We start from the raw sequence: 24618 nt of genomic DNA, 5'->3' as shown, positions 1-24618 counted from the left end.
GCCTTACTGCAATAATAAAGTTAATATTAATCTGAACAATATGTTGCCATTTTCTGCTTTTTTTTTTATTTAAATAAACAGATTATTTTGTACATGTATTATTACATATTCAGCAGTAAAACATACAAAGGCAGTATAAAAGGTCACAAACACATGGAATGAAACAATTCTGAATTACAAGTAAACTTATTTCACTCCTCTCACACAAGTCATTGTATAAATGGCAAAATACATAAAAGTAACCAATATACATAAATAAAAGTACGTAACACTAGCGGTCAGAAGTAACATTTAAATCCAGGATAACTACAACTGTATTTTGAAGAATATAATTTGTCCATTCCAGTCAGAACTTCCATTGCTGACTTTTTCCTTTTCATCCAATACTGGTCAGATTTGTATTAGCTTGGGTGATGATACTAAGGTAACTAACTCACTGTTTTCCCTACAATTATTTGAGAGGAGTTCCAGGCTTGCAAGTAGGTGATAAGTGACCATGCACACTTAAGTCCAGTAAATTGTTTAGATGCCCCTAAAGACAAGACAATCCACAAAGGTTTCCTATGAGGTTGGGATGGCGCCACCTATGGGTGGAGTGGAAAGGGGAGGTAGGAGAAGTGACTTCAGTTTGACGGACATGGCTGCTATCTCTGGGTCTTGAGTTTCGTACATCTTCACCAGACGTGCAAATTTCAGGACACCTAAAAAAAATATATAAGCATAGAATGATTACCATGAGTTATAGTTAGTTAGAACTGAAAATGATGCAAAAAGCGACAATCTGTTGTCTCTATACTGCCGTCTACAGCAACCTGTTTTTTTGCAAAGTGCCTTTTCTCACCCTCGCCCTCATTGTTGAAACCATATGCCTTGATGACCTCCTGTTGGATCTGGGTGGCCACAGGAAGCACCAGCTGCAGCATCTTGCCCATATCGTTGCAGGCGCTCTCCCGTGCCTCCTCCATCCGTGCTGCATTCTCTGGCACAGAAAAGGCTTGGATGACCTCACTCAGCACCACTGCAGTACAAAAGAGCAAGGGTTTTTAAACCGTCTAATGTCAAGGACCTCCAAATAATTTGCTTCTTTTCGAGGACCCCCCTACTACAGAGAAATATTCCTGCATGCCGCGAAATAGGTTCTTGAGAGCTGCATGTGGCTTGCGAACTATGATAACTACCAGTGGGAAACCTGCAATTCTAAAATGTTTGCCATCAGAGAAAATATTCTACATGTTGTCATGCTGTTGCAAAGCATACTCTTATAAAACTACCAGACAGTTTACCACAGTTCCTTTCTCTGTCACCACTACCCCCTACAACTAGGGCTGTCGTGATACCCCAGTATTGACGATAACCGTGATATTTAAAAAATGAAATATTGATATCATGTTAATAATGCACATATGATAATATTGCATTCGGTAGGTGAAACTGAAGTTGTATTTTTCCAAAAACCCCTCTTGGTTTTTTGATTACTTATGTCACTTATAGACAAACAATGCATGTGCTCGTTGACCACACTAGAACCCCCGGAAGAGATCTGCAAAGACGCACCCGTTTTTGTAGCCTATCCCTTTTTCCAAAAACTCCTCTCGGTTTTTCAAGTGTATTAATGGACAAACGATGCATGTGCTTAAACTACGAGTCTGGACTTATACATTAGCGTTTGAAATAACAGCTTTTCATAGCCTATTCACTAGGCGAATATGTTTTGTACTTTTCCACAAAAAAAAAAAAAACTCTGTTAGGCCTTGTGGATCTTTTGTTTATCAGTTCATCTGGTTGCCTTTTCACTGTTCATTAAGTGTAATTGTTCTTTTTGTAGGCTTTTATTTTTTTATTTGTACAGTTACAGTGTGGAGAACAATTTGGCAGGTTTTCCCACTTACAAAGCATGTAGATCTGTAATATTTATCATAGGTATCTCATCCGACTACATGACCTTCTCCCATTCCTCCTCTGGATCATCCAGATGGTCATTGGCAAACTTCAGACGGGCATTGGCATGCGCTGGCTTGAGCAGGGGGACCTTTGCGTGCGCTGCAGGATTTTAATCCATGACGGCGTAGTGTGTTACTAATGGTTTTCTTTGAGACTGTGGTCCCATCTCTCTTCAGGTCATTGACCAGGTCCTGCCGTGTAGTTCTGGGCTGATCCCTCACCTTCCTCATGATCATTGATGCCCCACGAGGTGAGATCTTGCATGGAGCCCCAGACCAAGGGAGATTGACCTTCATCTTGAACTTCTTCTATTTTCTAATATTTGTGCCAACAGTTGTTGCCTTCTCACCAAGCTGCTTGCTTATTGTCCTGTAGCCCATCCCAGCCTTGTGCAGGTCTACAATTTTATCCCTGATGTCCTTACACAGCTCTCTGGTCTTGGCCATTGTGGAGAGGTTGGAGTCTGTTTGATTGAGTGTGTGGACAGGTGTATTTTATACAGGTAACGAGTTTAAACAGGTGCAGTTAATACAGGTAATGAGTGGAGAACAGAAAAACTAACAGGTCTGTGAGAGCTGGAATTCTTACAGGTTGGTAGGTGATCAAATACGTATGTCATGCAATAAAATGCTAATTAATTATTTAAAAATCAAACAATGTTATTTTCTGGATTTTTGTTTTAGATTCCATCTCTCACAGTTGAAGTGTACCTATGATTAAAAATGACATACCTCTACATGCTTTGTAAGTAGGAAAACCTGCAAAATCGGCAGTGTATCAAATACTTGTTCCCCCCACTGTATGGTTACAGACTCTGTCCAATTCCATGCACTGATTTTGAGTGTAATTAATTTGCCAAAAAAGAGAGAAGAAAAAAACATTCAACAAAATTGAAGATGAATTTGACTAATACATATATTTTTTTTTTCTTAAAATGTACTATAGGTACCGTGATAATATTGTTACTGTGAATATGTTTTGGCCACAATAATCGTGTAGTGAAAATCTGATATCGTGACAGCCCTACCTACAACACTCATCATGGGCTCTAGCAGAAAACCTTGCATTGGTCATTCCTAAAGTCAACGCTTCCTTTTGCTGTCATTCTTTTAATTTCTCTACTGCCAGTAAATGGAAAGGATTGCAAATGTCAATTGACCTCCAACTTGACACTTGCAGGCTTGGCATTTCGTCATTAGGGGCAAGGCCATTTGGCCTTTCGGTGTCGCAAAAAATGTTAAGGGCACAGAGGATTTGGAGCTTACAAATAACTTGAATTGCTGATACGAAAAAAAACATTTATGACATAAAAAACATACATTATTAACTTTTTTAATGTCACACTTTGTATAACAAACCTCTATGGGGTGTTGGAGAGTTCATGGGAGTTTACCCAACCAATCCACATGTGTTTTGTGGATTTGGAGAAGGCATTCGACTGTGTCCCTCGCTGCATCCTGTGGAGAGTGCTTCGGGAATATGGGGTCCTGGGTCCTTTGCTAAGGGCTGTCAGGTCCCTGTACGACCGAAGCAGGAGCTTGGTCCGCATTGCCGGCAGTAAGTCAGACTTGTTCCCAGTGCATGTTGGACTCCGGCAGGGCTGCCCTTTGTCGCCGGGTCTGTTCGTAATTTTTATGGACAGAATTTCTAGGCGCAGCCAGGGGCCGGAGGGTGTCAGGTTTGGGGACCACATGATTCCGTCTCTGCTCTTTGCGGATGATGTTGTCGTGTTGGCCCCTTCAAACCAGGACCTTCAGCATGCACTGGGACGGTTTGCAGCCCGAGTGTGAAGCAGTGGGGATGAGAATCCGAGGCCTCCAAATCCGAGGCCATGGTCCTCAGTCGGAAAAGGGTGGCTTGCCTATTTCAGGTTGGTGGAGAGTGCCTGCCTCAAGTGGAGGAGTTTAAGTATCTAGGGGTCTTGTTCACGAGTGAGTGAAGGATGGAACAGGAGATTGACAGATGGATCGGTGCAGCTTCTGCAGTAATGCGATCGATGTATCGGTCTGTTGTGGTGAAGAAAGAGCTGAGCTGCAAGGCGAAGCTCTCGATTTACCAGTCAATCTACGTTCCTACTCTCACCTATGGTCATGAGCTTTGGGTCATGACCGAAAGGATAAGATCCCGGATTCAGGGGGCCGAAATGAGCTTTCTCCGCAGGGTGGCTGGGCGATCCCTTAGAGATAGGGTGAAAAGCTTGGTCACCCGGGAGGAGCTCAGATTAGAGCCGCTGCTCCTCCACATCGAGAGGGGTCAGCTGAGGTGGCTTGGGCATCTGTTTCGGATCCCTCCGGAACGCCTTCCTGGGAAGTTTTTTTTAATGTATTCATCTTTCACCACCACAAACGCTGCCATGTCGGGTGATTTCAAACCTAACGTTCCTTATCGGAGCTCTCAAAACCGTAAGGTTTATTCTCACACTCGTAACTATCCCACCTCCCAGTTGCTCATGAACGCACCTTCCGAAAAAAGAGTGTTGATTCAGTTAAGCACTGAATAAGTCCGCTATCTATCGATAACTAGCTAGCATGCTCACCTGCATGTAGTCCGTTCTTGTGGTTGTTCTAAGTTGCGAACTACAAACAAACTAACGAACAAACTGCTGACCGCGAGATTTTGTCAGTTGGGGCACAAAAAGCCATGGTGGCTGTAGGGCGTACCATGATTTTCGGGGCATCACGGCCAGAGCGAGGGGCAACGATGGTCAATTCCTAAGCTGCTTGCATCACTGTTTACTCTTTCAGAAACAAATTGAATGTGCTGTTCAATGCACCTGCCATGGATCATACCTATCGGTATATATGGCCTCATATCGTAAGCACCTATGAACCTTATCCATCTTTATGTATGTACATTCCTATAGTATAATGTATTGTTCGTACCTCTAGCCTGCTCTACAGTAAGCGTGGGCTGCTGGGCAGGAGCTGAGGCCATTCTGTGTCTAGAAAAATGGGGTGATATCAGAGGGAATATTGCATTTTATGTAAACACATTGATACTTTCCAGTGTCCATTCGAACTGTTACACGAATAGGAAAACTACATATTTGAATATACACTAGAAAGGCTATATTTCTCGTTATCGATATACTTAGCTTCATCAAATGATTCCAGAACTAATATTTTTTACACGAATAGCAGCTGTGGCTACGTAGATACTGTAGCAATTTGACACAGCATACAGCTAAGCTATTGTTGTAGCAATTCTACCATTAACAGTTATCAATAATGCTTTTAATCGTAAACTATAATACTCTGCAATGTATAATTAAATACATAAATAATCAATTAAATGCAGTATTGGTTACTTACTTAGCTATTGATTGAATGAAGACAACCCAGTCTTGGAACATATGCTAAGTAGCTTTGCTTATGAGCAGGGAAGAGGTGAGTGACGCTTTTCGACACGAACGTACGTCATAACGTGCGGCCTGTTGAGCAGGAAGGTAAACAAACTGAAGTGAAAGCGGAGTTTGTGGAACGGTGAAACGGGTTTGTCAAAATATCGCCTGTACAATATTTCATACTTCCCGAAATAATATTGAGTTCGAGCATTACCACGAACACTTTTAGAAAATATTTCCGCAGTTAAGAAGACACTTATTTTTCACGGACAATCTTGTCGGGATTGCTGCACTAGTTTACTATTTCTCTTTTTGTACACGTTGCCAGTTGCGACAAAGGCTTTCATTGCCGCAAGACTAATAAGTTGTTCACATGGAGCAGAAGCTTGCAGAGTTTAGAGCCCGAAGAAGGGCTGATTTGGCCAAGAACAGTAAATCTTCTGAGCTGCAGTCCATAACATCGTCTGACTGTGGAAGCACTTCGAAGTCGGATCGTTGCCACTTAACAACCGATACAATCACACAGCAGTGTAAAGAAAATCTGATCTCTGCAGTCTCTCAGTCTACGCAGACTAAACATTGGGGGGTAAGCAAAAATTCAGGACATGGGCAGTTTTTTTGACAGTTTATTAAATGACCATGGTGTTCGGTACCCTAATGCACAATAATTTAAAAAAAAAGAAGACAAAGCTAGGTGTTTGTAAATGATTTAGGACAGTGGATAGTTAATGTTTTGAAATTGTTCTCATAGTTTTCCATGACATTATATTTTATGAATATATACTTTCTAATTAAATCGAAAGTGTTGCATATTCAGCTTTTTGGAAATGAGTCCTAACAAATACATCTAAAATAGTAATACACTCATTCTATCTTGTCCGTGTTTACTAAATACCTTCACCTTCCCACTCTTTTAGGATGACTGGTTGCTGGATAGTTCTCTTGGTAAATGGCTTGGTTCCAATCGACTGGCGTACACCAATCTCACTTTGCTAAAGGTTTTGCTTTGGCTGGTTCTTCTTGGGCTGTTTGCAGAGTTGGAATTTGGTTTACCTTTCTTTATTATTTCTCTCTTCTACTGGTTGTATGAAGGGCTGCGGAACCCAACTGCACGACAACCAGGAGAACTAAGTGCTTACTCAGTGTTTAACCCGGACTGTCAGCCTCTTCTGGGTGCACTTACAGCAGAGCAGCTGGAGGGAGAGATGGGCTACAGACCACTAGCCAACAGATGATACGCATCATGAATAGTGCTTGACTTGAATTGACATAGGTGCCTTACTGTTTACATTTCTGTACAGGATCTACACAATTGTGCACATATGTTACAAGGATAACATAGCTGCCAATGAAACCCCAAGCAGGTTGGACTTCCAACTTATATATAAACTTGTATATATGCAAATATGAATGAATCAGTGGGCCGGTGCCCTACAACGCACAGTGTCTTAGATTGAGAAACCACTGTAATACGTTTGCATGTATATTCTTTATGGGGAAGAGGTGCTGGTACTTGGCTTCGGCTTCTGTCTAACCCCTGCTCAATACATTAAAACAACTGACTTTAAAATCGAATGGGCATTGTATAAAGCTTTCCAACGCACAAGGAATTGGAAATGTAATTCTTCAATGCTGGATATTGTGAATGTTAAAGTAAATGGTTGCCTATTCCAAACTACAAGATAATTCATCAACGCTGCATATTGATAATGATAGGAAATCACCAACATCTACTAATTAGTAATATATGTACTACAAACTTGTAGAAGACTGTTTTACAGTACTTTGATCATACAGAGTGTTTATATTGTGAGAAAGGTTTTTGTGATTCAATATCTCTGATAGTGCTGGGTTGATTGAAAGAGAAATATGTGAAGTGTGAGGGTTCTCAATAAGTGTGGCACACAATTCCAGTTTAATATCTTTGTTTATGTGACCCCACCATGTTAAGAAAGTGATGTAATCAACAACTACTACATGCCAACTTGACATTATCATATATTTTTTAAGATGATGGATGAATGATTTGAAGTGTTGGAAATTGATCAGATCATTAGGCAATATTTCTGTGTGAAGTTTGTATAATGGATGTTATTTTGCTCACAGTCTTTTCCAGTTTGTTCTGGAATGGCTGATGGGCTTTGTAGAGAGAAACCAAAGACGTCCCATCATATTCAGGGGCATAGGATCAGGGAGTGGGTGGTCCCACATTGACTCAAAATCAGGATTTGCATGGTACCTGATTAATGCAGAATGGGTCCTGCATACGGTCCTGCATATGGATATTTGGAGACAGGGTCCTACATGCTATTTTGCCTATAATATTTCACATTGCTTGTTGTGAGTACATTTCTGCTCAAGGTTTTGCATTTTGAGCCCTTGGTTCGAGGGCTCTGAAAGCATATCTAATGCATATATTGTCTGTAATAATATAAGTTGTAATAATTTCCAGCTTACAAACTACTCATAAGACAACTATCCACTGGGAAAAAAACAGAAACTGCTCTTTTTGACCATGCCTCATAACCTTGGTTATATTAACCAAGATACCTTTTGTTCTCCCCGTTTCACTTTTGACGTTTTAAAATCAGGTGATCCATAGTATCAGAAGAACTAGCGTAAACACAAAAATGGTTAGAGGACTTTACTTGGAGAAGGACTCATTACTTTCCGCTCCACCCTCATCCAGTGTTGTCAGCAACACGTCCATAGAGAATAGTGTTTGGATTGGGATCCACACCTGAATTTTGGCTTTGGCATCTCCACTTATGGCACCTGCTATTCAAAATGCATTACTTGGTCATTACTTCAGACTTAGAACGTTTATAATGGATCCGCAAATGAAAACAATTCCAGTTTAGACAGCCCTAAGCTTGGCACCTGCCAGGGCCACTCCTATTGTTTCGGCTCAGCTGGTTGAGGTCACCTGCTAGAACGGCGAATAAAAAGATATAGAGAAGCTGACGGCAAGCTAGTTTGAGACAACACAACACCAGTAAAAAATTTTTATTTGCACCCAATGTTGATCACCCATTTCTTAGTTATTTAACGTTACAGCGACGTAATAAATACACCGGAAGTAGTACTGGTGTAGAAGTGTAAAGGGATTCTGAGCCCGATAGCCTACAGACAGGGTAAATTGGGTCGTTGCAACTCAACTTCGCCTTCAAGTGTAATATGTGATTGCTATTTAAGAAGCACTTTCCGCATCTATTCATAGCACTAAAATTAGATGTTACACTTAAACCATCTGTAATCATTTTTGTATGTTTACACGTACAAACGTTTTACGACACGACCGTCGTCATTACGTAAGCACGAACAGGAAGGATAGAAAGAAAAGTGGTCTGATTACGCTTTGCGAATACATTGTAATATTTCAGTCGTATTTGGGGTACGACGCTTTCAGATAGTGGACATTTTATCACGGTATATAACATTAGCGATATTGCAGAAGAGGTATTTTACTCGGTCAAGAAAAAATCCGTTAGATGTTGGGCGTCTCACAAATCCATCTAACTAGCTAGCCATCTAGCTAGCGTATTTACCAGTGTTAGATGCGCGGTGTGCACAGCTTACACAGCCACGCACTATATAATTTCTGAATGAGCATGATTCAGAAGTTGTTAAAATTCGCAAAATCTTGTAGGGTTCAGAGCCCCATACCAGGGCAAGTGAGATGCAGCCAATAACATCAACGGGCAATGGCAGCCCTTTGAAGTCAGCCAGTTGGGAGTCAGCAGTTGATACAGATGCACAGGAGTTGACAAAACATCCGATACCTGCTGTTCCTCAGGCTACAGGGACTTTACAATGGGGGGTAGGTCAAAACTCAATTACCAAAATATGAAATGTTGAGGTAGATTAATGGCATAGATAATTAGCTTCAATCCCACCCTTAAATATTACCTAGGCGACTGATTCTTGATTACCCTCATTTTTTTAGGATGATTGTCTGCTGGACTGCATTCTAGGTCGAAGGCTTGGTTCAAGGCGACTTGGTTTTGCAAACCGGACTTTGCTGAAGGTATTGCTTTGGCTGGTTCTGCTTGGGCTGTTCGCTAAAATGGCTTTTGGATTGCCTTTCTTCCTAATCTCCCTATTCTACTGGCTCTACCAAGGCCTGCGAAGCCCAACAAAACGTCAACCTGGAGAACTGAGTGCTTACTCAGTATTCAACCCAGACTGTCAGCCTCTCATGGGCACTCTTACAACAGAGCAGTTGGACTGTGAAATGGGTATCCTTCAGCTAACCATGTAAAATATTTTTTGTGCCTTTTCTGTAACAATGATCTTGTGATTTTTGGTTTCAAGTTGACTCTTTCAATAAACGATGCACACTGCTTTTAATGTTAGTTGTAATGTAAAACTGTTAATTCCATTAAAATTTCTACATCTTACAGTACTAGTTTGAATTATATATTTTTTTAACATTTGACTTAAAGTAAACGAGGTTACAAACACAAAAGAAACAACAGTAGTTGCCTATCACTTGATGTCACAGAGGAGTGCGACACCACGTAAGATCCAGTGATCAGGTGACTGCATTGAGCGCAACACCACCCCTGTGATGTAAGTGAGGTCTGTCCGCTTGGGCTTCTTGTAGACAGGGCAGATGTAGAGCTTGGGGTCCTTGGGGGCGGTAGAGTTGATGGCAAACATGTGAATCACAGGTAGAGGGGTGAACAACACTTTGGGCGTGGCCTCGACCAAACGGCAGTTTCTTCTGTTCCAGCCGGCTCCGTCCAGGAACAAGCCATAGACATAGACCCCCTCCTTAGAGACAGACAAGAGTATATGTGATGGCACAGACTTTTAAAGGGAAAATTCTAACTAGTGCACATGAGGCTACTTACTGTGGGAGAGGCAGTGATCTCCTCCTTGTTCTGTTTCAGAACTTCATTATGTAGGGTGACTGTGTCCAGAGCCCAGCCCTTGTGAGCCCTGGTCACCTCTTGTCTCATGGCTGTCAGGAACCCTGCAGCCATATGGAGGGAGCCAACAAAGGGATTATTATAGCAGATCAGACACATGGAACAAAACAAATGTCATATCTCATTAATACACTGTGTTTGATTGAGATTACATATATTTGTGGTAAACTGTCTTAAAAATTACAGGTAAATTCTAAATGCCCATTGTGTTTAGTGGCACCAACCCTGAGGGTTGAAGAAGCCGGTCATCCAGAAAGTCCTGGGCCTGCCTTCAAACACCCAGCTGAAGAACTGCGTGTTTCTCTCCAGCAGCTCAGTGAACCAGAAGCCCAGAGTGGATGACTCCCATGAGATCTTTTTCCACATGTTGGGGATACGCGCGTCAAACATGTTGTCCAGGGCATCACGCAGGTTCTAAGATGTGAATACAACATCAAATATTCAAACACTAAACAAACTCATAAGCTTTGATACTGTCTATTACAGAATTATAACATTCAGTAAACCTAGAAATTACTATTTACAACCGTGTTAACCTATTTTAGGAATCAATATAGAGTGTTAAGATGTTATATTATCCTAGTCAATATAAAGGGTTAACATGTTGTATGTCCTATTACATTACACTGGCAGCTTTAGCAAGCTCATACCTCACTCATGATAATCGTTCCGTCAATAGCTAGTTTGAGGTTAATCAGACTGGAGCGCACCACTCTGATTATCCTCTGCATTCGGTCTACTTCTTGGCGCAGAAAAATGTTCATGGGATTCAATGCACCCATCTTCACCAGCCTGGCTTTGACCTGCACACATCAAAATATAATTTGGTTGAGAAAAGAGTATATGCTCTTTACAGCCCGGGGTCATGCTGTGTTTCATGAGTTTAAAACATTTAGATAAACGGGTATTAACAGAAATGTGCAATAAGAACATCTAATTGATTTATTATAATATCAATACTGGTGTGGCTGACAGGACATGACCCAGCTTCATATTGTCTATTTACAGAGAGAACTGACTTTGTGAGGCACATAGTTGGGAGGCAGCTTCTCCAGCATTTCCTCTGCCTGTCTGTAGACAATGGACTCTCTGGTCTCACCCGCTCCTCCTCCACTTTCCTTGGGCTGGATGTTGGTGATGGTGTCCAGAACCTCAGCAGAGGTGTTGGTTTGATACCTGAACACGGAGTATATTGTATTTATGTATTCATATTGAGAGTTAAGTTGGACACGGCGTAGATACGATGAGACAGAAGCGTTGTGATGACTTCATACGGGGTCTTACGTGATGTCCGCGTTGGGATGCAGGCCGAACACCTGAGGCGTGTCCACCGCCGGCAGGGTGGCGATGTAATCCATGTACTGCCTCACCGTTTTACACACAGGCACTTTGTAGCCCGTGTAGAAGCAGAACGTGGGCTCAGAGATCTTGGCGTGGAACCACACCTGTTCGGAGGGCAAACTGCTCAGCACACGGCCGACAAAATGAATTGCCCTCCACACATAATGAGCTTAGTTCATGAAAGACTGATCAGGGCAGTGTCATTTACAGAATAGACATTACCCGAGAGAAACAGTTGAGCAGCCGCTTGTCATAGTCATCTGTGACCCTTCCTCCATACTGCACTTCTCCTAACATGTACCGCACTGTGACCCACGAGACACCCTGTAACAAAGACGTGGGGTTTGGGGAGATACGTATGGACACTGGAGTTACAGACCTAAAGATATGAAATCAATAATGTATGTTTTTCTGGATCAATGTCATTTAACTGCCTAAAATATGTGTAAGTACCTTTTTGGGGCTGCACTCATCCATGTGGTTCTGCACAAACTGCACGCTGGCTGTGAAATCAGAAGAGTTAAACTCATAGGGGATGTTCCAACCCAAGGGCCCGAATTTACGACGTTCCTGAAAAAAAACCAAAAGCAAAATCTGTCAATTAAAACAACTAGTGTTTAGATCTAGAAATATCAATGTACCGAGATGCTGAGGCTGGACCTGCACAACTGTGTGGAGGAAGGCTATGTTGTAAAGCATGGGTTTCCACATGGGAAGGTTGCTGAATTCCAGCTGATCCTGGGAGATTGTGGCAAATGTACGCTTCAAGCCAGCCCGAACCCCCTGCGGGGGGTCGTTGGTGAACTTGATGGAGGACTGGAATTGAAAACAAATCATGTAAATAATTCTCAAAGGATGTATCCAGACAAAATAAATCTGAAAAAGCAGTATTTTAGCTGGGTATGGATAGGTTTCATATTAACCAGCGAGTGTTTTTTGTAGGTTGATGGAAGGCCTTCACCTGCAACAAGGTGATGGAGAAGCGGTCGTGAGGCTCGGTGGTGATCCACACTCTGAAGCTGCTATGCATGGTCTCCACTGTGGTGATGGTGTCCAGCAGCTCTTCCATAAACTCAAGACCCAGATGGCAGTTCTGGAGCAGGACCCAGCCCCCCTGTGTGTATACACAAGCAAATCCTTTTAGGTAGGTTGAAATTGATTCCAACGTTATGTGTTATTTGGGCCAGCTTCGCCGACACAGATTAAGCCTAGTCTAGGACAAAAAAAAATCTAGATCAATGGAGAACTCTGAGCTTGATATTTTTGTCCTAGACTAGGCTTATTCTGTTGACGTTATTGACATATTTATTTAGAAAGACTTCACCTGTGTCATTGATGTCTGTAAGAGCCTCCTTGCATGGATCTCCTGACCTTGGCCCATTGATATGGCTCGGAACTCTGCAACACACATGAACACGATATCCCAACTACAATGTGACTCGTCTCAGTGATTGTGTATGGGCCTCAGACAGCTCTAATCTAAAATGGCTGACAGGTGATAGGTATAGGGCTAACCTAGTCTGAGTTTCTTGGCCAGAGCATCAATCTGGCTGGTGGGATCAGAGCCCATGGAAAGGAAGCAGATGAGGGGGGTGCGCGTGTCACTCTCCTCCCAGGTGATCTCCAGGTTTAGGATGACAGGATCGGCATACCTTGTGCCTAGCGAGTCTCCAATGTACTTCCTGGCCTGAGACAAGGTGCGGTCAGGGCACCAGGATCTATGAGGATGACAATCAACCAGGGTTTTGAACTTGCACTTGTAAAACCTTTGTGATAACCGGTTACAAAGGCTATTGATGGTGTATCTGGATGAGAGACAACCACCCTGAGAAGCAGGGGCTAACCTTATGAGTAGTAGTTTATGGAAGACGTCCAAGGCGTCGTTGTATCCATCAGGAATCACTCCATCTTCAGGGTTGTCCATATCAAACCACATCTTCCATTCATTCTCATTCTGAGAAACCTACAATGTGAATATAGTAGTTAGGACACCGGAGGGTACTCCTTAGGTCAGTTTTGTGAACATTGCTGATGTTAGCAGTAATATTAGTGAACGCTAATTGAGTTCAGCCTGACCTGGTTCATGATCTCAGTGAACTGTGGCAGTTTACTGACTTCCACTAAGTTGAGCCATGTGAGATCCAGGATCCAACGGAAGGGCTTGGGAGGACTCGACTTCAGATCTAAAGCAGCACCCCCTAAAACAGAGAGGGAATTTAGCATTTTTACATGTTGATATATTACTAGAAATAAATACTAATATACAGCTCCGGAAAAAAATTAAGAGACCAAAAAAGTTGAAAAGGAAAGTTGAGTGAATTTGCATTTGTCTCTTAATATTAATACTTTTGTTCCTCACTCAAAACCTTCCTTTTCGACTTTTCTGGAAAGGAAAGAAAAAGGTGCAGTGTCTCTTAACTCTTTCCAGAGCTGTATTACTATTAAACTAAAGTAACTTATTGCTGGATGGCGTACGCGGTCTTATACCTTTAATCAGGGTCTGGAACTCATTGGGCTTGACAATGGTTTTCTGGAGGTCGATCTTGAGGGCCAACAGGAGTGTGAAGATGAATTTGTGGTTTTCGTACAGCCCTCGGACCGTATAACGGAACACCTCAAAGGTAAGGTACTCGATGATGTTAGAGATACGCTTCTGAGTGACAGGAGACTTTTCTGACCTATGCAAGGTGAACAAGACAAATATAGTTGATTAGAAGTGACAAGTCATATCAGGAATATTCATAAAAATATGAAACATTTGTTTTTGGAACCTACAGCTCTTCTATGTCCTTTTATCATTTTAGTATAAATGCAATTGTGCAATGCATTAGGCATCACAATCATCAATATCAGTTTAACTTGATGATAAAATATAAAAGTATGATGATCAGGGACTAATAAATCCCATATCTGTTAGCCTACTTACCTGGCCATAGAGAGGTCGAAGATCTTTAGGAACTGTGCCAGTGATGTCTGGTACATGACATTAACCATGCTCATCTCGGTGATGAGAAAGTAGAGGATGCTGCCACGCGAGGCGGCCGGCCGGTACTCCTCAGACGCAGTGTTGATCTTTACCTCCGTCTCGGCTGCCACTTGCAGCTTCTCGCTCACCTCCCTGGCTGTCTGCTTCGTCACCGACAGAATGCCGATCATGGATTCGTCATCCACCAGAGAGCCTGGAGACACAGAGTCAGCAAGCATTCATGCAAACATGTAGACGCAAATACACAAAGACACACCATCTCACCACAAGCAGTTAGAGTATATGAGACATTATCCAAACATCCTGTCCATAACACTGTGTCAGTACCCTTGGTGGAGCTGAGCTTGTACAACAGGTTGTCCTCCAACTCCTTCATCTTCCTCTTATTGGCCGTCACATCCTCCATCAGCTTTACTCTCTCTGCCTCCAGCTCCTGTTGCAGCATCATGGAAACACATTGCCAACAACACCCAAAACCAACGCCTATGATGTCCTGAACAGAGAAATTCATACTGTATGGGTAAAGAAAAGTTTCTGGGTATCTGAAGGCTTACATATTTCTCGGTGAGAATGACTCGACCAAGCAGCTGGTTCTCCAGACCTTTCGTGGTGACGGTAAAGTCTATAATGGAGGTCTTGGCGCTGATCTCGGGAGTGTATGCCGGATTAGGCATCTTGGTGGTGATGTAAAGCTTGAAGCCATTCATCACATCTGTCTCTTTGTCTCCCACTTTCACCTACAACCAATAAGCACATGTTTTAATATGAGCTCAGTGCCCTCCTGATTTATTCCCCTCTTGGTGAAGAGCAGCAAAAAAAGCTATGAAAAAATTACATTGTTGTTTAACAGATTGATCTTACACTTAAAATATGAAAGAAATCTAACAATTGAGGTGACATTTTTATTTTTTATAAATTAAGAACTATATTCGGATATTGAATGAGTACCTTAAATTAGATATGAAAACTCCAAATCTGGGTCGTTGATGGATATTCCAGTAGTAAAATCAACCAATTTCTTCTTCTAGATCTGCCCAAAATGGTTTTGTTTTTTCATCAACCTCATTTAAAAATGAGATTTCTGCCATACTTTAAGTGTAAGATTATAAACAACAACGACGTCTTTAACAAGGGGTTCAAACATTCTGGAGGCCACCGTACCTTATAGGTGGAGCCAGACTTGATGAAGTTCTTCTCTAGCACGTTGTCTAGTGCAGGGTCAAGGTCCTCTCGGACATCCTCGATGAGCAGAGGTCGTCCCATCGACAGACAGTCCTCCAGGTGGGTACGAAAGTGTTTGTGGTTGAGGGATGTGACCTGCAAGAGATATCGTGGTTGTGATGAGTAAGGCAAAACTCCTCCTAATTTCATTGCATTTATTGTTTCCAATTTAACTGAATTTTTCACAATCTGCGATCATGGCCTTGCCTAATTGAAATAACACCATAACAACTGAGGGAAAGTAGAATATCAAGACGTGTTTTCTGATGCACAACTCGCCAAGCAGTTCTGCTTCACACTGCTTGCTTGACCCAGGAGTTTTAGCTGGCAAACAAGCTGTACGTGAATACGTTCCCCAGCCAGCAGCCACTATTGAGCTCGCCTGTGCCAGACCTACCACAAGGGGACGTTAGAGCAATACATAACAAGGCAGCCCTGGCTGACATCAAAAATGTTTTGCTAGTGTTCTTGTCACTGCTGGTAGCATAAGGTGGTCCCTGCAGCCCATTCAGGTTGCACAGGTAGTCCAGCTCCTCCAGGATGGTACATCCATATGTACAGTCATAAGGGGGTTTGTTGTGTCTCCCAGTACAGTCTCAAGAGCATGGAGAAGATACAAGTAGCCAGGCCATTACACAAGGAAAGCTGGACAGGGCCATAGAAGGGCATCAACCCAACAGCAGGACCGGTTTATGCTCCTTTGTGTGTGGAGGAACAGGAGGAGCACTGCCAGAGCCCTATAAAATGACCTCCAGCGGGCTACTGGTGTGCATGTTTCTGACCAAACCGTCAAGCACTAAATCCATGAGGTTGGCATGAGGGCCCGAAGTCCTCTAGTGGGACCTGTACACTGGCGTATGCCAATCACAGGCCAACTCTGTGCAGCTTGATTGGCATACGCCAGAGAACACAAGAATTAGCATGTCTGCCATTGGTGCCCCGTTCTCTTCACAAATGACAGCAGGTTCACACTGAGCACGTGACAGACGTGAAACAGTCTGGAGACATTGTGGTGAACGTTATGCTGCCTGCAACATCATCAAGCATGACTGGCTTGGCGTAGGGTCAGTGATGGTCTGGGGAGGCATATCCTTGGAGGGTCACACAGACCTCCACGTACAAGCCAACGGTTCCCTGACTGCTGTTAGGTACCCAGATGAAATCCTCAGATCCATCGTCAGCCCTTCGGTGGTGCAGTGGACCCTGGGTTCCTCCTGGTGCAGGACAATGCCCGGCCTCATGTGGCCAGAGGATGTAGGCTTTTCCTGGATGACGAAAGCATTAATGACATTGACAGGCCCAGTGCCTTCGATGCATCCGATGTCGCCAAGTAGCACCACAGACTGTCCAGGAGCTCACTGATGTCCTGTTCCAGGTCTGAGAGGAGATCCCCCAGGACACCATCCACCGACTCATCAGGAGTTGCACTTCTGACATTGTCGGGAGTGCATACAGGCACGTGGGGGCCATGCACAATACTGAGTCACATTATGAGTTTCCATGATGAAATTCCCACAAGTTGGAACAGCCTGTGATTTCAATTGTTTACTTCAATTGTCAGTGTGAGTTTGAATCCAGCCCTCAATCGGTTGTTGATTTTGGTTTCCATTGACCGTTGCAATGTAATTTTGTTCTCAACGAATTACACAATGCACAGTTAAGATTTTGATCTTAAATATATTTCGTTCATTGAGACACGATGTGTGATCTAAGTGTTCCCTTAATTTCTTTGAGCAGTGTTTACTTACAGTATATCATTGTTTTGGCCTACTTGTGTCTCTGTTTATATGCAAGAGGTTTGTGGTCTACCTGCAGTTCATTGGCTTTTTCCTTCTTTTTAATCCATGCCTTGCCCTGGGTCTGAGGGTCAATGAGGAGAGGGAACCTTGTGGCCTTGGTGGCAATAATGCCGTTCTGCACCGATAAGTCATCTCCTGGCAGTCCCTGCAGGTTCCACTCACTGATCTGACACACAGAAAAAGGAAGGGTGATTCAATGCTGTGCTTGAGGATGTAACACAGAAAAGGGAATGATTCACTGTGGTGCTTTTCAACACAATCAACAGCCTTCCCTACAGTTGGTGGGTCCACGAGCATTGAGATAATGTTGAGGTCATCCGTGAAGGGGATTTTCCTCTTCCGCAGCTCTGCTTCCCAGATGTCCTTCAGGAGTATGTTGCGGAAGTTCTGATTGAAGGGTCCACAGTAAGACAGAAAGCCAGTGAGCTGGAGGACGTCCCCTACAAGTCTGTCCAAAGAAAGGATGACAACAGATGGTTAATGGGTCTATCTATCTGAGCCGAGATGTTGTCTGCATTGTTGCCTTGCAAAATGAATTGAACATATTGTTACCGGTCCTTTATCTGTAACCTGCCTGTTAATCTGTGATTTAAATAGTTTGCTCTGCTCAGTCCAGCGCACTTTCTCTCCACTAAGCCCATCAATGAGTGCTGACGCTGCCACCATTTTATTCCTGCACATCTTTGCATCATCCAGCAAGTCCTGCAAATATCACAAGCTCATCTACCGAGGAAATTCTATTCTGAATATACAATTATATTTCTCTCTCATGATTCCTTATTGAAAAATACCTGTTTCTCTTTCATGGCAGCTTCAAACTTGGCTCGAACGTTGTCCAGCTCTGCCTGTTTCTCATCCAGCTGAGCCTGGGCAATAGCCAGCTCAGCGTTGGCCACCACCATTCTACCCTCTTGGACAACCAGGTTAGCCTATCCACAAAAAGAAAGAAGAAAGCATGTCTCACATCAGATCACACACATGCACACAAATAGCGTCATGACGCCACTTCCCTTTCAGAAGATAACATCCCTCCGGGCTGGTTTCTGTACCTTGAGCGGCAGCACTTCCTTGTTGATGTCAAAGAAGGTGGCCATGGCGGAGGTCCAGGAGAGCAGGCCGGCTACATTGCCACACACCTTGTTGGCACACTCAAACGTGTAGTCCTCCATTTCAAAGTAGGGCTGCAGCAGCTCCAGCGTCTCCTCGTTGATGCTGTCCTTGGGGAACTGCTGCAGTGAAGCCAAGAAACCACTGCCGCTCATCAGCTAAACAGCAGAAGAAACAAAGGAACACTTTTGGCACTTAGAGGTTTTACCACAGACAGTTTAGGGTCTGGCACAAAGCAATCAATGATTTTCTATAAATCAATGAAATATACAGAAATGAACTGGGCAAATACATGTAATGCACATGTCATATACATTAAATGTTTGGTTTACCACTAAATTCTTTGACCCTGTTTTTTACAACACTGATGGCTTGTTTATATTTTATATTATTGTGCATTTTATATTGTTAAATTTTTTGTCATTTTCCATATGACTTTGATAAGGAGTGGACTTACTTAAACACTGAATGAGGTAGTACCTGTGACAGTGAATTTACCATGTTTATGGTTGTTACGTTCCACGATACTTTGTGCTGTGTATTGGTAGGCCAGAGCATTCTAGTAGGTTGTCGCACAGTACTTAATTATTTGTTGGTGAACTGTTATCTGTTTTCTGTTTCTTGTGCTACTTGTTTATGTGTTACCTCCTATCTGCTACCTGTTCATGTATAAACCATCAGGAGAAGAGTCAGGTAAGAAACCCTGGGGTTTCCATATGCCCATAGACAACCACTGTTATATACAGTTACAGAAATACTACAACAATCTTCCTGGTATAGATTAGGTTGTGTTTTCGTCCCCTTACAATGAAAGCATAGTATGCCCTGCTTTTTAAATAAAAAAAAACATTAGCCAAAGTTGAGGAGATTAAAAACCTACCACTTGGGCAGATACCTTTCTTACCTTTAGTGCTTCTCCCCAGGAGGGCCTATGACAGGGTCTCTCAGGGTCCATGGTAATTGAGTCCAGCTTCTTCTGGAAGAGCAGCAGACAGCAGTCCATAATCCTCATGATGAGGTGAGGTGGTTTGGCCAGCTTCCTTACTGTGGATATATCAGCCGCTTTAATGGTCTGAGGAGAATATACAACAGGGTTGTGATCATTAGGACATGTACCAGAAAAGGTTTAAAAGCAGAACCCTTCCTGTTTCATTCTTTTTCTTGTGTGGTGCCTAATTGAACATGACCGAAAATATTTCGTATTCAACTTTTCGTTTCATTGAGTAAGACTCACATTCAGAGCGGCTTCGGCCTCCTCTAAAGCTGGTTTAGCCGCTATAAGCTTGATCTCGGCTAAGGCTTTCTCTGAGTCAATGTCCTCCACAATCTGGAGGGCTTTGTCCTTCACCACCTGGACCTCGGCTTTTACGGCGACGGCTGCCCCTGCACTTATCGTCACCTCAGCAAGCACCTGCACAGACAACACAATGTGAGACACCAAAAGGTTGATCGTGCAGAGAAACAGAAGGAAACTGATTCTATTTCTATGGTTTCTATTCTATTTCCCTTATTCACCTTGGATGCCTTGACAGAGGCTACAGCCAGCTCTTTCTCCTTCACCACCAAGTCTTTGGACAGCTGAGCCACAGAGTCACTCGCTTCCAATAATTTTGTTAGACCTGTAATACAAAGAATTTACACAACACTGCAAGCTGACCAGTAAGTGCACAATCTTTACAATAATCAGTGATTATGAAGTTTATCGTTTGCCCTGGGCTTCTAGCCACTTCTTTGGATTTTCTTACCAACATTCATGCGCTCAGCCAGCGTGTTGATACATTTGTATTTTTCACTGTATACTATTTTGTATCCATTGATGAAAGACAGGTACGATTTTGGGGTCACGTGAGTTCTCCTTCGAAACCTGCCACGGACAAGTTAAAACACTGTTGTAGGTCATTCAGACAGGGCTTTGAGTTTGAGAAATAGACAGCATTTGTTTAATTTAACTGAACCATTTGAAATTGATTTTGATGTATACATGTTATGTTGGTTTGAAGAAATATGCATTACAGTTCCCAACTCCCGTTCACTACCTGTCAAAGTAGGTCTCGCTGGTGATCGACACTTTGTCATGGTAGACGGCCATGGCCGATACCACTGCAGCTTTGACCTCGGGTAAGCACCCCATATGAAAGTCAGAAAGGAAGTGCTGAGACACAGCTTCCAGAGCTTCACTGGGCCAGGGAGTGAACCAGTCCATAGTACAGCCTGAGATCAGACCTGGGAACTTCAGGGAGCGAGAGCGGAACTTCTCACCAACCTGTCAGGGGAAAATAAAGAGTTGGAGGGTAAATAAAAACACTGTTCAAAGTAAAACGTGTAGACTGGTCTGAAATATTGCTTGCACAAAACTTCTTATTGAACTTTTTTTTGGGGGGTGAAATGCTGAAATGCTCCTTTCCTCCTCAGTTATTCCACTCTTAAATGAGAACATATATACGTTTTACAGATCAATGTACACCTGTTTTAGTAAAACATAAAACAATTCGTCGGTGACAGCCATGGTGGCGTTCTTATATTTTAGGTGCTGAATCCTACCGGAGAGAAGCAGAGTACCACATGCAGGTTCTTCCTGGCACGGGAGATGAAGTAGTCATAAAGGTTGTCAAAGGAGGGTGGGACACGAGGCAGCTCTTTCTTCATCACACTGATTAGGTTCTGAGTGATCACGTCCAGCTCGTCACGGGCAAACAGGTTTGACACCTGCAAACCAACGCATCACTATCAACTTTGAACGTTTTGTAAAATCCCCGGATAACATTCAGGTGACTTGTTCACCTCCCCAGACGACAGCACGTTGTTGAGGTACTCCAGGAAGGCCTCGTCCTTAATTTCATTGTCTGTGAAGATCAAGGTGATGCCTTTGCCGTCCACCCCGGCTGTCCTGTACAGGACTTTCAGGTCGTCCATTAGGTTGTTGATGTTGTATGTCCTGATAGAGAACAAAAAATAGGCATTGCAAACCATTTGAATATCTCTAGTATCTGGAGCACCAATTAATTACTGTCAAACCACAGAAATACATGATCTGCCTAATTTGCATTACGATAATTGATGATCTTTATCTTTGATATTTTCCAGATTATTTGCTGCTCATGAAAATGTTTCCTTTTCCAACCCTCGAGTTGATGCAATTTACAAACTGATGTTCACATCATAGCACATTTGTTGATTTTCTTTGCCAGTTAGCAAGCCAGTATTAGTAAGCAATGGGGGAGATATTGCATCCTAAACGAGCACAACACTTAAGCTGTCTTTAGAAAACATGAGTTAGGCGAAAAGCTTTTTCATAAGTGTCAATGTGCTTGTTTGTGACGTAAAGCAGTGCTTCTCAACTCCAGAACTCGGGACCCAAAGTACTTCTGGTTTTCATTGAAGCCCTCTAAATATTGACTAATTTAGACCTGGAAGGCCTGGTGAATGTAATTAACTATCAGGTAGAAGAGAAAACAAGCAGTAGTCTGGGTTCCCAGGCTTGGAGTCGAGAACCTACTGAATTGAAGTGTCATTGTGCTTGTTCATGACTTAAAGTGTCAGTGTGCTTGTTCACGACAAAGCCTTGCCTACATTGTCTTAACCTCTGTAGGTCTCGTGGTAATAAAGAATATTATTTTGTCTGTTATAAGTGTTTGTTTTGCATCATAAAACCTAAAACAATGCAATTTAAAGTCACCTATTTTGTCCCTGTTGTTACAGACCAATTAGAAAATCATGAATAATGTCAAGCCCTTACATAAAAATGTATTCTAGGCTATACCATGTAAAAGCAATTTACAAGTGAAAACTTCATAGAATATGCTCAATTGGTTTTGTTGGCAGAGCACTCCAATAGGCCTACAACAGCCTACTGGCTACTGACTTCAACTGTAACTTAAAGTATGTATAGCCTATGTGTGGGTTTTCAAATATGTACTTACCTGGTCAGGGTAATCTGGAATATACTGTATCCGGCGATAAAGGAAGACAGGCGGGTGAGGCTCTGTTTTCCTGATCCTCCGACTCCCACAAGCAGAGCGTTGCCACAGTCTGTCTGGATGATACGTGAGATCTGTGGTACAGGATGCATGCACATTCTCATCAAAACATCTTTTAGTAGAACAGACTCTTATTGTGTCCACCTGAACACATTCTACAGTGACGCCTTTCAAGGGCCACCGGGCCTGTCGGAGGCCTTGCCATTTAGGAGATTCACAGATCACACCGAACCAGAACACTAAAGCATAAATCATACAGTAAATAAATTGACTTTTTTCACCTTGATGAGGTGAGTCATGGCGTCATTGAAGAACACAAGGTCCAGGCTGGCCCCTCTAACCCCCTCGTTGTACTGTCTCTGATAGATAACCAGCTTCTCACACAGGAAGTCAAAACTGGGCAACTAAAATGAGGTAAATAGATTGTGCATAGACCTTTACAGATTGCTTTCCAGACACCAGTTAAGCGCAGTTCTGGACAGAAAATCTCCATGACTTTAAGCATTTCTAGAAAACCAGACCCAGTTTGGTCAGTAATGAGTTTACTGATGATTCCTTGAATCTTTACCATTTCGTAAACTTTGGGAGCATCCAAACAAAAGTCATCTGCCTCCTCTCCTGTTGGCTCAGGAGCATCTCTCAGGAAGTCCACAAAGTATGGGTCAGGGTGGATGTCAGGAACCAGGCTGGGGTCCACGTGTTCCTGGATTACCCTGCATATGGTTTTCTCAAACCACACCTTGTCCTCCAAGCAGACAAACCTGCAACAAAGGGGCATAGTCGCAATATAGTCATTGGTTTCATTCTCATGGACTGGATTATGGAGGCATTTATTAAATATTGTGATTCACCGGGACACCATTAATTCCAGTCATATACCTGTCTGCAATCACCCTGGTGCATTCACATTTGAACAGAGCCAGCAGAGTGGGGATATCGTCACACTCATCTGCCTTGATGCTGAGCATGCCCTGCCAGATCCGTGACAAGTCTCTCAAGTTGAAGATGTAGTGGAACTTTGAAGGTGTGGGCAGCATCTTCACCTGATTGATGACATCCGAGTGATAGGGTATACTTGAGAACATGTAGTGACATTGCGTTTTCATGTACTGATAAAATCCTAGCCTGCTCCCAAATCAGTTTCTCTCATAGAAATGTTTATGCTACTCTATGTTATGAAAAGGGTGAACGAGTCCCACTTCTCTCACTGACAATTTGGCTGCCAAGACTCCCATTTATTGTTTCTAATTCATTTTATGGTCTGACATCTGATGGAAACCCAGATAGACGGTACACATCCAGCTAATCCGTAGACAGTGTTTACCTTCGTCCACTGCCACAGGATCCTACCAGCAGACACCAGATATTTCACCATTTCAGAAATCTCTGGCTTGAAATCCCTGCATTCGTGGAAGTATCCACAGCCCATAACGCCTGTGGAAATAGAGCACTCTTCTGTAAGTCTTTGTAATATTAAGTAGCTTGTTCGCTGCATCACAGCCAGAGGGAAACAATTCAGTGAGTGGTCTACCAAAGATTTTGTCGATGGAGATGTCGGACGGCAGGGTACAGTTAAACACGGTGAACTGTCTCTTCAGTCTTTGGGGGATGTCGTTCCTGCCTCCACCAGGGTGAATCATAGCAGCCAGCATTTGCACATCCACAATGGTGGTGAAGTCTCCTGGCTTGTCCAGACTATACATGCCAGACATCTCCATCATCTGACGGACTATCTCGTTTGTGATCTGTGTGTAGAACAACAAAGAAAGACTGTTGTAACTTATGAAGCGTGGAGGGAGTTGTCTTTTCTAAGTTGTAATTGAGCTTGTGTCTTCTGACTGTCCCCCAGCCAAGTTACCCTGCATTGGCTACTGTTTGTATGTGTATTTCAGATTGTTATGGTACAAATCTGAGTTCAATGCTTATATAGATGTCAACTACAAATTGTTCATGCCATCATCATGCTTTA

The 24618-nt window shown here is 42.9% G+C and overlaps 3 protein-coding genes across 4 annotated transcripts in view; 1 reads left to right on the top strand and 2 right to left on the bottom strand.

The window, feature by feature from the left end:
* Window positions 1–43: 43 nt before the first annotated feature.
* grcc10 (gene rich cluster, C10 gene) lies at window positions 44–5364 on the bottom strand. Its single transcript, XM_010895013.5, has 4 exons — window positions 5253–5364; window positions 4824–4882; window positions 842–1018; window positions 44–701 (listed from the first exon to the last, which is right to left on the bottom strand). The coding sequence occupies exons 1-4, from the start codon at window positions 5291–5293 to the stop codon at window positions 562–564; spliced, it is 417 nt and encodes a 138-aa protein (XP_010893315.1). The 5' UTR covers window positions 5294–5364; the 3' UTR covers window positions 44–561.
* On the top strand, window positions 5321–9684 carry saysd1 (SAYSVFN motif domain containing 1). 2 transcript variants are annotated; one of them, XM_020055973.3, is made up of 3 exons: window positions 5321–5870; window positions 6202–9104; window positions 9231–9684. In XM_020055973.3, the coding sequence occupies exons 1-2, from the start codon at window positions 5658–5660 to the stop codon at window positions 6517–6519; spliced, it is 531 nt and encodes a 176-aa protein (XP_019911532.1). In that variant the 5' UTR covers window positions 5321–5657; the 3' UTR covers window positions 6520–9104; window positions 9231–9684.
* Window positions 9685–9695: 11 nt separating this feature from the next.
* Window positions 9696–24618, bottom strand: part of LOC105024825 (dynein heavy chain 8, axonemal) — a 37874-nt gene continuing 22951 nt past the window's right edge. The window contains exons 57-93 of the mRNA XM_010895049.3: window positions 24181–24394; window positions 23974–24083; window positions 23529–23692; window positions 23218–23410; window positions 22931–23053; window positions 22593–22723; window positions 21454–21607; window positions 21214–21378; window positions 20709–20935; window positions 20418–20536; window positions 20188–20291; window positions 19907–20083; window positions 19577–19744; window positions 18615–18830; window positions 18357–18494; window positions 18140–18267; window positions 17842–18013; window positions 17576–17731; window positions 15707–15862; window positions 15100–15282; window positions 14873–14978; window positions 14486–14738; window positions 14047–14237; window positions 13636–13757; window positions 13404–13522; window positions 13075–13277; window positions 12884–12957; window positions 12521–12673; window positions 12220–12375; window positions 12013–12129; window positions 11782–11883; window positions 11503–11663; window positions 11238–11394; window positions 10869–11021; window positions 10443–10632; window positions 10141–10262; window positions 9696–10060 (exon numbers count right to left, since the gene is read on the bottom strand). Coding sequence (XP_010893351.3) covers window positions 9773–10060; window positions 10141–10262; window positions 10443–10632; window positions 10869–11021; window positions 11238–11394; window positions 11503–11663; window positions 11782–11883; window positions 12013–12129; window positions 12220–12375; window positions 12521–12673; window positions 12884–12957; window positions 13075–13277; window positions 13404–13522; window positions 13636–13757; window positions 14047–14237; window positions 14486–14738; window positions 14873–14978; window positions 15100–15282; window positions 15707–15862; window positions 17576–17731; window positions 17842–18013; window positions 18140–18267; window positions 18357–18494; window positions 18615–18830; window positions 19577–19744; window positions 19907–20083; window positions 20188–20291; window positions 20418–20536; window positions 20709–20935; window positions 21214–21378; window positions 21454–21607; window positions 22593–22723; window positions 22931–23053; window positions 23218–23410; window positions 23529–23692; window positions 23974–24083; window positions 24181–24394 — 5865 coding nt within the window. The 3' untranslated portion in view covers window positions 9696–9772. The remainder of the gene's footprint in view (window positions 10061–10140; window positions 10263–10442; window positions 10633–10868; window positions 11022–11237; window positions 11395–11502; window positions 11664–11781; window positions 11884–12012; window positions 12130–12219; window positions 12376–12520; window positions 12674–12883; window positions 12958–13074; window positions 13278–13403; window positions 13523–13635; window positions 13758–14046; window positions 14238–14485; window positions 14739–14872; window positions 14979–15099; window positions 15283–15706; window positions 15863–17575; window positions 17732–17841; window positions 18014–18139; window positions 18268–18356; window positions 18495–18614; window positions 18831–19576; window positions 19745–19906; window positions 20084–20187; window positions 20292–20417; window positions 20537–20708; window positions 20936–21213; window positions 21379–21453; window positions 21608–22592; window positions 22724–22930; window positions 23054–23217; window positions 23411–23528; window positions 23693–23973; window positions 24084–24180; window positions 24395–24618) is intronic.

Source organism: Esox lucius, chromosome 18 (genome assembly GCF_011004845.1).
Source record: "Esox lucius isolate fEsoLuc1 chromosome 18, fEsoLuc1.pri, whole genome shotgun sequence".
Classification (NCBI taxonomy): Eukaryota; Metazoa; Chordata; class Actinopteri; order Esociformes; family Esocidae; genus Esox; species Esox lucius.
The sequence above is the reverse complement of the archived record's forward strand: the minus strand, read 5'-3'. Positions and strand labels throughout refer to the sequence as shown.

Bases quoted from the DNA above. Each gene is read 5' to 3' on its own strand.
- grcc10 (XM_010895013.5), bottom strand. From the start codon at position 5,293: ATGTTCCAAGACTGGGTTGTCTTCATTCAATCAATAGCTAA. The intron at 4,883-5,252 runs GTAAGTAACCAA...CCATTTTTCTAG, and splicing joins TTCATTCAATCAATAGCTAA to ACACAGAATGGCCTCAGCTC. The intron at 702-841 runs GTGAGAAAAGGC...TATTTTTTTTAG, and splicing joins TTTCAACAATGAGGGCGAGG to GTGTCCTGAAATTTGCACGT.
- saysd1 (XM_020055973.3), top strand. From the start codon at position 5,658: ATGGAGCAGAAGCTTGCAGAGTTTAGAGCCCGAAGAAGGGCTGATTTG. The intron at 5,871-6,201 runs GTAAGCAAAAAT...CCACTCTTTTAG, and splicing joins CGCAGACTAAACATTGGGGG to GATGACTGGTTGCTGGATAG.